This window comes from Oncorhynchus mykiss, chromosome 14, assembly GCF_057628025.1.
Source record: "Oncorhynchus mykiss isolate SJ-2025 chromosome 14, ASM5762802v1, whole genome shotgun sequence".
Lineage (NCBI taxonomy): Eukaryota > Metazoa > Chordata > Actinopteri > Salmoniformes > Salmonidae > Oncorhynchus > Oncorhynchus mykiss.
In genome coordinates, this window is record NC_143035.1 from 23,478,632 (window position 1) to 23,494,584 (window position 15,953).

General features: G+C 40.9%; 1 protein-coding gene across 1 annotated transcript in view; it reads left to right on the forward strand.

The window, feature by feature from the left end:
* The window catches only part of LOC110487749 (ecto-NOX disulfide-thiol exchanger 2), a 202,247-nt gene that overhangs the window by 164,141 nt on the left and 22,153 nt on the right, over nucleotides 1-15,953 (forward strand). Inside the window, exons 11-12 of the mRNA XM_090198596.1 lie at nucleotides 7,490-7,546; nucleotides 9,924-10,032. Of these exons, the coding sequence (XP_090054722.1) occupies nucleotides 7,490-7,546; nucleotides 9,924-10,032 (166 nt within the window). The remainder of the gene's footprint in view (nucleotides 1-7,489; nucleotides 7,547-9,923; nucleotides 10,033-15,953) is intronic.

Sequence of the window (15,953 nt, forward strand, 5' to 3'; positions counted from 1 at the left end):
CGAATAAGAGCTGTTTCAAAAAGTGGACTAGGCTGAGGCCAATCAGTTGTTTACTGCGCGGTCCCGCGGGCGCGCCGTTCCTTCTTTTTTCACTGTTATGAATACGCTATTGTCCGGTTGGAATATTATTGAAGATTTATTATAAAAAGACCCTAAGAATTGATTGTAAACATCGTTTGACATGTTTCTACAAACTGCAATGGAACTATTTTGACTTTTCTTCTGGATTTTGCGCTCGCGCATTGTGCCTTTGGAATAGTGAACTAAACGCGCAAACAAAACGGAGGTATTTGGACATAAATATGGATGTAATCGAACAAAACAAACATTTATTGTGGAAGTGGGAATCCTGGGAGTGTATTCCGACAAAGATCAGCAAAGGTAAGTGAAGATATATAATGCTATTTATGACTTTTGTTGACTCCACAATTTGGCGGGTAACTGTATGGCTTGCTTTTATGGCTGAATGCTGTTCTCAGATTATTGAATATTGTGCTTTTGCTGTAAAGTTTTTTTAAATCTGACACAGCGGTTGCATTTAGAACAAGTTTATCTTTAATTCTATGTAAAACATGTATCTTTCATTAAAGTTTATGATGAGTGTTTATGTTATTTGATGTGGCTCTCTGAAATTTCTCCGGATGTTTTGGAGGCATTTCTGAACATGGCGCCAATGTAAACTGAGGTTTTTGGATATAAATATGAACTTGATCGAACAAAACATACATGTATTGTGTAACAATGAGTCCTGGGAGTGTCATCTGATGAAGATCGTCAAAGGTCAGTGATTAATGTCATCTATATTTCTGCTTTTTTGTGACACCTCTTTTTGGTTGGAAAATTCCTGAATGCTTTCTGTGACTAGTTGCTGACCTAACATAATGATATGTTCTACTTTCGCCGAAAAGCCTTTTGAAATCAGAAGCTGTGGTTGGATTAACGAGAAGTGTATCTTTAAAATGGTGTAAAATACTTGTGTGGTTGAGGAATTTTAATTATGAGATTTCTGTTGTTTTGATTTGGCGCCCTGCAATTTCACTGGCTGTTGGCGAGGTGGGACACTAGCGTCCCGAACGATCCCAGAGAGGTTAAGAGCAGTTGGAGGACACGGAAGGAGAGTTGTATGGCATTGAAGCTCGTCTGGAGGGTTGTTAACACAGTGTCCAAAGAAGGGCCAGAAGTATACTGAATGGTGTCGTCTGCTTAGAGGTGGATCAGAGACTCACCAGCAGCAAGAGCGACATCATTGATGTATACAGAGAAGAGAGTCGGCCCAAGAATTGAACCCCTAGGCACCCCCATAGGGACTGCCAGAGGCCCGAACAACAGGCCCTCCGATTTGACACACTGAACTCTATCAGAGAAGTAGTTGGTGAACCAGGCGAGGGAATCATTTGAGAAACCAAGGCTATCGAGTCTGCCGATGAGGATGTGGTGATTGACAGAGTCGAAAGCCTTGGCCAGGTCAATGAATACAGCTGCACAGTATTGTTTCTTATCGTTTGCGGTTAAGATATCGTTTAGGACCTTGAGCGTGGCCCATGACCAGCTCTGAAACCAGATTGCATAGCGGAGAAGGTGCGGTGGGATTCGAAATGATCGGTAATCTATTTGTTGACATGGCTTTCGAAGACCTTAGAAAGACAGTGCAAAACTGATAGAGACATACCCCAAGCGACTTACAGCTGTAATCGCAGCAAAAGGTGGTGCTACAAAGTATTAACTTAAGGGGGCTGAATAATTTTGCACGCCCAATTTTTCAGTTTTTGATTTGTTAAAAAAGTTTGAAATATCCAATAAATGTCGTTCCACCTCATGATTGTGTCCCACTTGTTGTTGATTCTTCACAAAAAAATACAGTTTTATATCTTTATGTTTGAAGCCTGAAATGTGGCAAAAGGTCGCAAAGTTCAAGGGGGCCGAATACTTTCGCAAGGCACAAAATTATTCAGCCCCCTTAAGTTAATACTTTGTAGCGCCACCTTTTGCTGCGATTACAGCTGTAAGTCGCTTGGGGTATGTCTCTATCAGTTTTGCACATCGAGAGACTGAAATGTTTTCCGATTCCTCCTTGCAAAACAGCTCGAGCTCAGTGAGGTTGGATGGAGAGCATTTGTGAACAGCAGTTTTCAGTTCTTTCCACAGATTCTCGATTGGATTCAGGTCTGGACTTTGACTTGGCCATTCTAACACCTGGATATGTTTATTTTTGAACCATTCCATTGTAGATTTTGCTTTATGTTTTGGATCATTGTCTTGTTGGAAGACAAATCTCCGTCCCAGTCTCAGGTCTTTTGCAGACTCCATCAGGTTTTCTTCCAGAATGGTCCTGTATTTGGCTCCATCCATCTTCCCATCAATTTTAACCATCTTCCCTGTCCCTGCTGAAGAAAAGCAGGCCCAAACCATGATGCTGCCACCACCATGTTTGACAGTGGGGATGGTGTGTTCAGCTGTGTTGCTTTTACGCCAAACATAACATTTTGCATTGTTGCCAAAAAGTTCAATTTTGGTTTCATCTGACCAGAGCACCTTCTTCCACATGTTTGGTGTGTCTCCCAGGTGGCTTGTGCAAACTTTAAACAACACTTTTTATGGATATCTTTAAGAAATGGCTTTCTTCTTGCCACTCTTCCATAAAGGCCAGATTTGTGCAATATACAACTGATTGTTGTCCTATGGACAGAGTCTCCCACCTCAGCTGTAGATCTCTGCAGTTCATACAGAGTGATCATGGGCCTCTTGGCTGCATCTCTGATCAGTCTTCTCCTTGTATGAGCTGAAAGTTTAGAGGGACGGCCAGGTCTTGGTAGATTTGCAGTGGTCTGATACTCCTTCCATTTCAATATTATCGCTTGCACAGTGCTCCTTGGGATGTTTAAAGCTTGGGAAATCTTTTTGTATCCAAATCCGGCTTTAAACTTCTTCACAACAGTATCTCGGACCTGCCTGGTGTGTTCCTTGTTCTTCATGATGCTCTCTGCGCTTTTAACGGACCTCTGAGACTATCACAGTGCAGGTGCATTTATACGGAGACTTGATTACACACAGGTGGATTGTATTTATCATCATTAGTCATTTAGGTCAACATTGGATCATTCAGAGATCCTCACTGAACTTCTGGAGAGAGTTTGCTGCACTGAAAGTAAAGGGGCTGAATAATTTTGCACGCCCAATTTTTCAGTTTTTGATTTGTTAAAAAAAGTTTGAAATATCCAATAAATGTCGTTCCACTTCATGATTGTGTCCCACTTGTTGTTGATTCTTCACAAAAAAATACAGTTTTATATCTTTATGTTTGAAGCCTGAAATGTGGCAAAAGGTCGCAAAGTTCAAGGGGGCCGAATACTTTCGCAAGGCACTGTATACAGTTGGCTTTGCTGTAAGGATTTTAGTTGTCCTTGATGTCCTTTGTTTTTATTTTATTTTGTTTTTGTTTATTTATACTTTTTTTGCATTGTTGTTTTCTGTTTTCTTCTGTCTTTTTATTTTTCTCTTTAGTTCATTCTCTTGGTTGTTGGTGCATTGGGGGGTTCTTGGGGGTGGGGAATGGAATTAATTGTATTTTATATTTTATTTTTCTACTTGGAGGGGGACTGTGGGAGGGGTCTCAAATGGTTGAGGGACAGCTATTGGGGAACTGTGGGGGGATCTTGGAGGGTTCAGGTTCATGTTTTTTGGCCTAGTGGGAGATCTATCAACATGACCTTGAGCAGGGCATTGACCCTGGTTGCTTCTGTGTGTCACTCTGAATGAGAGTCTGTTGGATGACTGGTATGATGTAGTTGTTGAGCAGCTTCACCGCAAGTATATTGTATGTTTTGGATGTTCAATAATAACAAATAAAAACTTTAATTTTTATCTCAATCTCTTAATTCAAAGACTCAATCATGGACACTCTTACTGACAGTTGTGTCTGCTTTAACGTTGGCTGAGTACGATTCCAGAGGGAGGGTTGACAAGAGCATGACATTCCTGTTCAATCAGCTACTTAATTGGATAAAGTTAATACTGATATGAGAGAGTCTAATGGTGCGTGGTCCATATTGGATTTCTTCTTTTCCAATCGAGACACATTTTCTCTCCTCTGCCTCCCGTAGCCGCTTGGCTAGTTGTTTCATTGACTTTGTTAATTTGTAATTTTAGACCTGCTGGCTGGGTAATACATGTTATTTCATATCAAAGAGAGTCACATGGTTGTCAATATCTGGTTTAATAATGACGCTGTATATTAGAATGCCGCTAGGCACTGAAATGTGACCCCTTCCAGTGATTCATGGTGAATATGGTAATTAAAACACGTATACACGTAGAGATGAACCCTTTCCAGTTATTCATGGTAAATATGGTAATTAAAACTTGTATACACATAGAGATTAACCCTTTCCAGTGATTCATGGTAAATATGGTAATTAAAACATGTATACATGTAGAGATGAACCCCTTCCAGTGATCAATGGTAAATATGGTAATTAAAACATGTATACATGTAGAGATGAACCCCTTCCAGTGATCAATGGTAAATATGGTAATTAAAACATGTATACATGTAGAGAGGAACCCATTCCAGTGATTCATGGTATTATGGTAATTAAAACATGTATACATGTAGAGATGAACCCCTTCCAGTGATTCATGGTTAATATGGTAATTAAAAGATGTATACACATAGAAATGAACCCCTTCCAGTGATGCATGGGTAATATGGTAATTAAAGCATGTTGTCGTGTCTTTACTATTATTAAATTGAAGACATAGTTTTTATCAAAGATTCTCTGTAATTATTATTACGCGATTAAACTGATTAATCATGTAACTGTAATTAACTACGAAGTCGGGACACCAAGGAAAATGTTCAGATTACAAAGTTATAATTTTCCTAATAAACCTTTTCAAATATTTTCATATCTGATCAATTAGTCTTCTAAATTAATTAATTATTTACTTTACCTCACGTTAGTCTCATTCCAAACGTCGTAAATTGTTGGTTATCTGCACGAACCCAGTCTTCACTATGAGTCATCCATACATCAATTGTCTTAAATCATTTATTTACTAACTAAGTAATTCACAGAAATGCATAAACAAACAGTTGATAGTTACAAGGAAATGATAACAGAGTTTCCCTAGTGGGCTAAACCGGCATGGCGGCTTGTTGTACAAAAGGGAAGTGGGGGTCGACGGAGAAGACCACACACAGTTGATAATTATAACAATTGAAATGCCAATCCTTTGCACATGAACGCTCACTCATTCGGGAACAATTGCAATCAATATATATATTTACGCTCAGTGTGTCGTCGGGATCTCTGCTGAAAAGTTTGTTTCTGTTGAAGAGTTTCCGTCCTCTCTCTCTGTCGTGGTTAGAATGGATAGTTCAGAGTGACATTCATTCATGTCGTTATGGATAGATGTTTCGGCGGTTGTCATTCTTCGCGTTCAATGATACCAAATTCCTAGCTGCAGACTAGTAATTAATGTCAAAGACTTGTTCTTATTCTGTCGGTATCGATAGTCTAAGAGTTTAACCACGTGGGATGGTTAAAAGATTCAGCAATCGTCTCAAACCTTGGCCCTCTTGTTATCGATGTAAGCTGGTCTGCAACCTTTGTCCTCTCGTGATTGAGAGAAACATGGTCTGTTGAGGAATTCTCAAGGTGGGGTTTTATTCGGAATTGCAGAAAAGGGCCTGTCCCAGGATGCCCAACCCTAACTGGGCTCATGGGCGGTCCTCTGATTTAGTTAAAAGGGAATTGTAGTTTCCTTCATTAAAAAGTCCAAAATGACATTACACAATATTACAAACAGTATCATCCTCACACATTCATCTTATACAACAATTAGATGTAAACCTCATATCTGAGGCTATTATATATACAGCGTTATGGTAATGTGGCCGTACCGTCTCCCATGAGCCCCACAAAATTGCACCAAACGGACCAGTTCGTAGCTGGATCTTTTATACCTTCTCCGGAACATAAATTGTTGTTCGGACCTCAAGTTCTGTGAGGTGGAAGAAATTCCTTTGTTCTCTATGAAAATTCACTCTGTCTCTATACTGTGGCCATGAGGAGATCATCTCCTCCAGGAATTTACGACTTCTCTGACCACAGCAGCCTAATTGTAGGAGACAGAGAGAGGGGGATGGTACTCGCTGTACCCAAAGAGGGCAACGTCATGACAATGTATACACGCAGAGATGATCCCCTTCCAGTGATCCATGGTAATATTGTAATTAAAGCATGTATACACGCAGAGATGAACCCCTTCCAGTGATCCACGGGTAATATGGCAATTAAAGCATGTGTACTCACAGAGATGGATCCCTGGAGACTCATCAACAGAAGATAGAGAAATCAATTTGAGGAAAGCGTTGCTAGATTTGTGGCCATTGTGGAATGATTGTGTGTGCTGCCAACTTGCCATGTTCGGCAGATTTCTGCATGCCATCATCAGTTAACCCCAGAGCCCCATTCACTGTCCAATCTGTCACCAAGCATAATGTATTAAATATTTTTTGGTTACTGTACCAACAACTGAATTTTGATCTGCCCGGAGTACCCCTGAAGTACCCCCTCAAGTGCATTTTACCAGGAAGCCTATGGTCTCATGAGTCTTCTAGGACCCATGGTTGGGAACCACTGTTCTAGAGCAGGTCATTCTATTAACAGGCAATCTCATCACCAGAAGAACACATTTTATTCTCTCAGTGTCCCTTCATCTAGGACCACTGAAACAGGCTTCAGCTAGGACCAGTGAAACAGGCTCTATCTAGGACCACTGAATCAGGCTTCATCTAGACCAGTGAAACAGGCTTCATCTAGGACCAGTGAAACAGGCTTCATCTAGGACCACTGAAACAGGCTTCATCTAGGACCACTGAATCAGGCTCTATCTAGAACCATAGAATCAGGCTTTATCTAGGACCACTGAAACAGGCATGATCGAGGACCATTGAATCAGGCTTTGTCTAATACCTTTTTTGCACTGTTGGTTAGAGCCTGTAAGTAAGCATTTCACTGTAAGGTCTACACCTGTTGTAATCGGCGCACGTGACAAATCAACTTTGATTTGATCTCAGACCACTGAATCAGGCTTCATCTAGGACCACTGAATCAGGATGTCAACCATTTTAATAGAAAATGGAGATACACACCACTCACTGTGTGAATACCAGTTATGAACAGAGGACATTTTGACATCCAATTATGTTTGGTTCTTAGTCATGGAAAGAACACAGATTAATATGTACTATATGTCTCTGCTTGATCTTATCTGATTCTATATCTGATTGCACCTTACAACATACTCACTCAAACTATTCAGGGCTTGTATATGTGATGTTGACCTCTCCTTCACGGTGTTATATAGTGGTCTTGCCTGAGGAGAAAGTGTGTCTGTACGTTTGTGTGAGTGTGTCTGTCTGTTTGCATGGGTGTGTGACATGATTGTCAGTGACGGCTTTTCTCATTTTTATGATTGACTCTAGCTGGAGACATCACCGCGAGATGACAGAGGGAGCGAGGAGAGTGCTGATCAAGTCAGTGTAAGTGAAAAAGAGATGTGATCCTCTCCAACCCTCTCTCCCCCTCTCCCTCTCCCTCTGTTTCCATACTCTCTCCTTATCTCTCTTTTTTTCTCCCTGTCTCTCTAGTTTTCTACTTTCTCTGTGAATCTCTTTGTTTCTTCCTCTCTGTTTCTCTGTTCCTCACTCTCTCTGTTTCTCTGTTCCTCACTCTCTCTGTTTCTCTGTTCCCCACTCTGTTTTTCTCTTCCTCTTTGTTTCTCTCTTTTTCTCTCTGTTTCTCTGTTCCTGTTTCTCTCTTCCTCTCTATTTATCTCTTCCTCTCTCTGTTTCTCTCTTCCTCTCTCTGTTTCTCTCTTCCTCTCTCTGTTTCTCTCTTCCTCTCTTTTTCTCTCTTTTTCTCTCTGTTTCTCTGTTCCTGTTTCTCTCTTCCTCTCTATTTATCTCTTCCTCTCTCTGTTTCTCTCTTCCTCTCTCTGTTTCTCTCTTCCTCTCTCTGTTTCTCTCTTCCTCTCTTTTTCTCTCTTCCTCTGTTTCTCTCTTCCTCTTTGTTTCTCTCTTCCTCTCTCTGTTTCTCTGTTCCCCACTCTGTTTTTCACTTCCTCTTTGTTTCTCTCTTCCTCTCTCTGTTTCTCTCTTCCTATCTCTGTTTCTCTCTTCCTCTCTCTGTTTCTCTCTTCCTCTCTCTGTTTCTCTGTTCCCCACTCTGTTTTTCTCTTCCTCTTTGTTTCTCTCTTCCTCTCTCTGTTTCTCTCTTCCTATCTCTGTTTCTCTCTTCCTCTCTCTGTTTCTCTCTTCCTCTCTCTGTTTCTCTGTTCCCCACTCTGTTTCTCTCTTCCTCTTTGTTTCTCTCTTCCTATCTCTGTTTCTCTCTTCCTATCTCTGTTTCTCTCTTCCTCTCTCTGTTTCTCTCTTCCTCTCTCTGTTTCTCTGTTCCCCACTCTGTTTTTCTCTTCCTCTTTGTTTCTCTCTTCTTCTCTCTGTTTCTCTGTTCCTGTTTCTCTCTTCCTCTCTATTTCTCTCTTCCTCTCTCTGTTTCTCTCTTCCTCTCTCTGTTTCTCTCTTCCTCTCTTTTTCTCTTCCTCTCTGTTTCTCTCTTCCTCTCTGTTTCTCTCTTCCTCTCTCTGTTTCTCTCTTCCTCCATCTGTTTCTCTGTTCCCCTCTTCCCCTCCCTGTTTCTCTGTCCCTCACTCTCCTGTTTCTCTGTTCCTCTCTCTCTCTCTCCTCTTCCAGTGACATGACAGATCACTACATACCAATCCAGTGCAGGAGGACTTTATTTGTTGCAGGATTAATCAACCCGACACAACTGGGTTACACACACACACACACACACACACACACACACACACACACACACACACACACACACACACACACACACACACATACACACACCTGGTATTGTTGTCCATTAGTTTTCTTCAATTAGGGGAGGGGTGGTAGCGTTAGGGGAAATATAAAAACATATTTAAAATAATATATATATTTACAACTCTCGGTAAATAGCCCACCCAATTTTACTTACATCATCCCCATACTGTTTATATTTATTTACTTTTCTGCTCTTTTGCACACCAGTATCTCTACCTGTACATGACCATCTGATCATTTATCACTCCAGTGTTAATCTGCAAAATTGTAATTATTCGCCTACCTCCTCATGCCTTTTGCACACAATGTATATAGACTCTCTTTTTTTCTACTGTATTATTGACTTGTTAATTGTTTACTCCATGTGTAACTCTGTGTTGTCTGTTCACACTGCTATGCTTTATCTTGGCCAGGTCGCAGTTGTAAATGAGAACATGTTCTCAACTAGCCTACCTGGTTAAATAAAGGTGAAATAAAAAATAATAATAAAACAACAACAACAACAAATTGGGGGTTGGAAATTATGCGGATAATTACATTGATGGAAGCCACAATCTCTCTGCAATATTAAATCTGATACCCCCTAAATTATTATTATTTTTTTTTTACACATTCCCGACCCTTCCTCCTCCAGTCTGTCAGAAGCCCACAGTAAACAACAGTTTCATCATTAGCATCGCTAACACTGCCAGCTTTCTCTCTCTCTCTCTCTCCTTACTCCCTCCATTTGGCTCCCTCTGTATTTTCTCTTTCTTCTTTGCCTTCATTGTCTCTCCTCCTCTCGTCTCCCACTGCCTGTATGATGTTTCTAGGGCTGTGTGTGTGTGTGTGTGTGTGTGTGTGTGTGTGTGTGTGTGTGTGTGTGTGTGTGTGTGTGTGTGTGTGTGTGTGTGTGTGTGTGTGTGTTGGTGTGTGTGTGTGTGTGTGTGTGTGTGTGTGTGTGTGTGTGTGTGTGTGTGTGTGTGTGTGTGTGTGTTTCTTTTCATCAACCAGTCTAACAGTGTTTTCTCCTCTTGTCCTGTAGGAGGCGACAGCATTAGAAGTGGTTTCCTGCAGTCAGGAGAAGGAGAGTCTGCCCCCAGAGAAGATTCCTTCTAGTCCGGTTTACTCTGAGAGAGAGGCCTTGCTAGTTGGTAAGATCATCTAAAATTACAATAACCTTACTTCAACATTATAACAATGTTGTGCTAACCTAACTATAGAGGAGTAGATCACCCCAGTCCAGTCCATTCTGAGAGAGAGGCCCAGCTAGTGGGTACATTCACTTAACATAACTATAACGTTAGTATACGTTATAACATTAGTATAACATCACTATACCATTACTACAACATCACTATAACATTTCTATAAAATCACTATATTATTGCTACAACATCATGTAGCCTAGTGGTTAGAGTGTTGGACTAGTGACCGGAAGGTTGCAAGTTCAAACCCCCGAGCTGACAAGGTACAAATCTGTTGTTCTGCCCCTGAACAGGCAGTTAACCCACTGTTCCTAGGCCGTCATTGAAAATAAGATTTTTTTCTTAACTGACTTGCCTAGTTAAATAAAGATAAAAAATAACGTTATATAAACCTAACATTAGTATAGAGGAGAAAAGTCCCCCAGCCCTGTCCACTCTGAGAGAGTGGCCTTGCTAATTAGTATCTGGGTCTATACTCCGTAGAACATTACTAGAGAAAGTGAAGCTACCTAAAAAGGAGATCCCTGCTTGGTGCCCATGTTCTCCTCCTCCTCCCATCTAATTATTCTCTGGGCGGGTTCACACATTTTAATTTGCTGGTTGACTGAGGCCTTCAGCACCTCTAATGTTTCTAATCACCACAGCCTTCTGGCTGCCTAGTGCCTACCAACGAGGAGATACAAAGATTGTGCTCACTCCTTCTCTCTCTCTCGCTCTGTTTATCAGTCTTTCTTGTTGGGTTTTACAGTATTTTCTTGGGGCAAGTGGTTCTTGATTTCTTTGGCTTCATGAAAGCAGGAAGCTACAGAGATATGAGGAAGAGGAGTTAAGGGGTAGCCTTTTAGCCATGATACCAAACGGCAATGTGTGTGTCTCTGCACACATGTATACCAGGTAGTTTGCTGTACTACCTAAAATGTTGCCAGGACTGGATATCTTCATTTGACATTTAAATCATTAAGCAGAAGCTCTTATCCAAAGCGACTTACTGGAGCAATTAGGGTTAAGTGCCTTGCTCAATCTCACTTCAACAAATGTTTCACCAAATCAGCTCGATGATTAAAACCAGCCACTTTTCGGATACTGGCCCAACACTTTTAACCGCTAGGCTACCTTCAGGGTTGAGGAGTAACAGATGTAATCTGTTACATGTAAGGATTACGAAAAAACGGTAACTGTAATATTGTAATCAGATTACAGATACTTTTGAAAAACTAGATTACTACTTCTCGGAATACTTTTAAATTCAGAAAGGAGGTTTGCGGAAAAAAATAATATTTGACACTTCCCTGTTTTCTCAATGACATTCAAATCAGCATTGAAAAATGTGCAAGTTTAAGTTTGTTCCACCTGAGCGAGTCTGACCAGAAGTCAGAGACCAATATGATGACACATCAAATGCGTTTGATGGATGACGGGAAAAGAGCAGGAATAGGCTTTTGTCGTCTACAGTCCAAGCAATGTCTTCCAAAGTTACGACTGCTGTCGGCATCCAAAGATTATCCAACTTGAATATACGCTTGGATAACAGCAGTGGTGTAGTCTTCAGCGGTACGGATATCAATTATTATTGATATCTACATAGCGCATTGAGGTAAATCACACTGCTGCTCTCTCATTTAGCTATTAGCGTCTTACGGATTGTGGCTGTTGTGAATTGCTGTTTACAAATCTAAATGTCTATTTGAACCCAATAATTTTTTAATTCAAGATGTTTTAGCTGCCTATCAATCATTGTTTTTGAAACCAGTGTACAGCCAGTGAAAAATTAGCTCTTGCAACAACTGCACAGTGCGGATTCCATCCCTCAGTCCATCCCTTCCATCCCTCAGTCGGGGAGACTGTTTTGTTATGGTTTCATCTGTGGATTTTCCCTTTAAACAGCTGCATATCAAGATATCAAAGTGTCACCAACAAAAAGCTAAACAATAGGCCTATAGCAAATGCAGCATATGGCATTCATTTTTCACATGTAAATAGCACTTTTCAGCCATTCCATTAGCGCAGCATTTATTTTTCAACTCGAATCAGTGAGCCCAATCAGTTCTCCATGACAACAAAATCATAAACCACAGAGTAGGGCTGGCTTATAAGTAATTTGTTTTGAGGTTATGCTCAGGTAAAACAATTTGTCTAATCTATACTTCCATATTTCCAAGTCCTATTCTTGAAGATCAAGGGTTATAACATTTATTGGAATGAATGGCATTCTGATAGACTTTGGTTTTCAATGTAAAGATATAATTTCATCATACTCCTCTACTACTATATGTAGTAGAAAGGGATGGGTTAGAAGAAGCCTAAATAACCAACCCATGAAGTAAAATTTAACATCCATATATATGGCCAGTTATGTAAACTTTAACATTGATTTAACCTGCAATAGATGTGGTTCAATTGGTAACATACATTTTTGTCTTCTTCTAATGCCTCTTAAGTGGAAAGTAATCTAGAAGTAACTGAATATTATCAGATTACATTACTGAGTTAGTGTAATACAAAAGTTATGTTACTGATAAATATTTTGGACAGGTAACTAGTAACTGTAACAGATTACATTTAGAAAGTAACCTACTCAACCCTGGCTACCTGCCTCCAACCCTGGCTACCTCCTCTTTCCCAGTGTATTGGTATTTCTTAGGAATAGGAGAATGTCATGCCAGAATGATCATATGATTGTCTCAGACATAGTTAGGTAGCTAATGGGGTGCTCCGCTCCCTCCCTCCATGCCGGCCCACTCTGGCTGCTCAGTGAGGTAGAGACTGCTGGTGAGGATTCTGGGTGTTCTCTCTGCCAGAATCGCTCTACCTGACGTTTTGTTTGAAGATTAATTGAAGGTAGCACCACAGGGAAAAGGGGACATTGGCTCCTAAGTGAACTCATGAAGAAAGAAAGGTCTGCATCTTTAACTGCTTTCTCCCCCTCTAGAGCAGGTAGAGTTAGCTATATGTTTGCTGTAGGTTAGCTATAGGTTAGTTGTAGGTTAGCTGTAGGCAGTGTACATTTTAGCATGTACATTTTGGTGGGGGGAAAAATGCCAGAAAAGCCACAACACTAAACAATACATTAATTGCACGGTAACGGTGACAAACGGTGCCCACAAACTGTTAGGGCCTACATAAAGCTGTCCCAACAGCAGTCCCAACATATTACCACCGCTACACCTGGATATCAGCAGCGAAACAGTTCATTCAGCCTCATTTACTGCCTTTTATCAAAAACACACAGGAGAAGTCAGAAGTTTACATGCACTTAGGTTGGAGTCATTAAAACTTGTTTTTCAACCACTCCACAAATTTCTTGTTAACAAACTATAGTTTTGGCAATTCGGTTAGGACATCTACTTTGTGCATGACACAAGTAATTCTTCCAACAATTGTTTACAGACAGATTATTTCACTTACAATTCATTGTATGCCAATTCCAGTGGGTCAGAAGTTTACATACACTAATTAACTGTGCCTTTAAACAGCTTGGAAAATTCCAGAATATGATGTCATGGCTTTAGAAGCTTCTTATAGGCTGATTTCCATGATTTGAGTGAGGTAGAGGTGTGCCTATGGATGTATTTCAAGGCCTACCTTCAAACGCAGTGCCTCTTTGCTTGACATCATGGGAAAATCAAGAGAAATCAGCCAAGACCTCAGAAAATAAATTGGAGACTTCCACAAGTCTGGTTCATCCTTGAGAACAATTTCCAAACGCCTGAAGGTACCACTTTCATCTGTACAAACAATAGTACCCAAGTACAAACACCATGGGGCCACACAGCCGTCATACCGCTCACGAAGGAGACGCGTTCTGTCTCCTAGAGATGAACGTACCTTGATGCGAAAAGTGCAAATCTGGAGGAAACTGGTACAAATGTATCTATATCCACAGTTAAACGAGTCCTTTATCAACATAACTTGAAATGCCACTCAGCAAGGAAGAAGCCACTGCTCCAAAACCGCCATAAAAAAAGCCAGACTGCGGTTTGCAACTGCACATGAGGACAAAGATCGTACTTTTTGGAGAAATATCCTCTGGTCTGATGAAACAAAAATATAACTGTTTGGCCATAATGACCATCATTATGTTTGGAGGAAAAAGGGGGAGGCTTGCATTATTTATCTTCACATGACAAGGATTAAAAAGGATTTGCCAATATATTGTCGACTTGATTCATGATGATGACTGCTAGCTAAAATTTTGAAAGTATGATGTTGACATGCTGCTGTACATATAACGTGATTTGACGTCATTTTATCTGTGGCCAATGACCTTGAGCCTTCTTGGATGGGCACTTCTAATGTAACTCTATGGCAGAACCCAAAGGGCGAGAATGTTTTGAGGTGACGTATTGTCCCATGAGAGAACACAAGCAACGCTCTGTGTTTTCTGCTGGCTTGCCCCACCATCACAGAAACACCTGCATTTTGGAGCTGTCTTACTTAAGAAAACAAAAAAGAGACCATGTTTGTATGCGGCTTTATTAACTCAAAGATAAGATGGCGCTGGAATAGAAGGCTGACGTTTTACGTGTTCCTAACCAATTGTGTTTTTTTGTTTGTTTCTTTGTTGTTTGTAACTTATTTTTTAAACTTATTTTGTACATAATGTTGCTGTTATGACCGAAAATAACTTCTGGACATCAGAACTGGGATTACTCACGACGAACAGGCAGAATCCTTTTTTTCCTTTAATGAGTCTGACAAGCCCGACGTGAATGACATACTGCTTTCCCGGGAACAGGTCCAGATCCCCCTCATTTGTGTGAAGAGAAGGCACAGAAAAAGAGTCCGGAGGGCGGGCTGCCTTCTGAGAATTCATAGACGATCGAATAAACCCCCACTACCTTCCATTCTGCTAGCAAACATGCAATCTTTGGAAAATAAAATCAATGACCTACATGGAAGCTTAAACTACCAACGGGACATTCAAAACTGTAATATCTTATGCTTCACAGAGTCGTGGCCGAGCGACGACATTATCAACATACAGCTTGCTGGTTATACTCTGTATCGGCAGGATAAAACAGCGGCGTCTGGTAAGACAAGGGGCGGCAGACAATGTATTTTTGGAAATAACAGCTGGTGCACCATATTTAAGGAAGTCTCAAGGTTTTGCTCGCCTAAGGTAGAATATCTCATGATAAGCTGTAGACCACACTATCTATCTAGAGGGTTTTCATCTGTATGTTTTGTAGCTGTCTACAAACCACCACAGACTGATGCTGGCAAACAGGAAAACACTCACCCAGAGGCGGCACTCCTAGTGGCCGGGGACTTTAATGTAGGGAAACTTAAATTCGTCTTACCAAATCTCTAAGCATGTTGTATGTGCAACCAGAGGGAAAAAACCCCGGATCACCTTTACTCCACACACAGAGATGCATACAAAGCTCTCCATTTGGCAAATCTGACTATAATTCTATCCTCCTGATTCCTGCTTACAAGCTAAAATTAAATCAGGAAGCATCAGTGACTTGATCAATAAAAAAGTGTTCAGATGAAGCAGATGCAAAGCTACAGGACTGTTTTGCTATCACAGACTGGAATATGTTCCGGGATTTCTCCAATGGCATTAAGGAGTACACCACATCGGTCATTGGCTTCATCAATAAGTGCATCAATGATGTCGTCCCCACCAGAAGCCATGGATTACAGGCAGCATCCCACTGAGCTAAAGGCTAGAGCTTCTGATTTCAAGGAGCAGGACTCGGAAGCTTATAAGAAATCCTGCTATGCCCTCCGACGAATCATCAAACAGGCAATGCGTCAATACAGGACTAAGATTGAATCGTCCTACACCGGTTCTGACGCTTGTCAGATGTGGCAGGGCTTGCAAACCAATACAGACTACAAAGGCAAGCACAGCCAAGTGA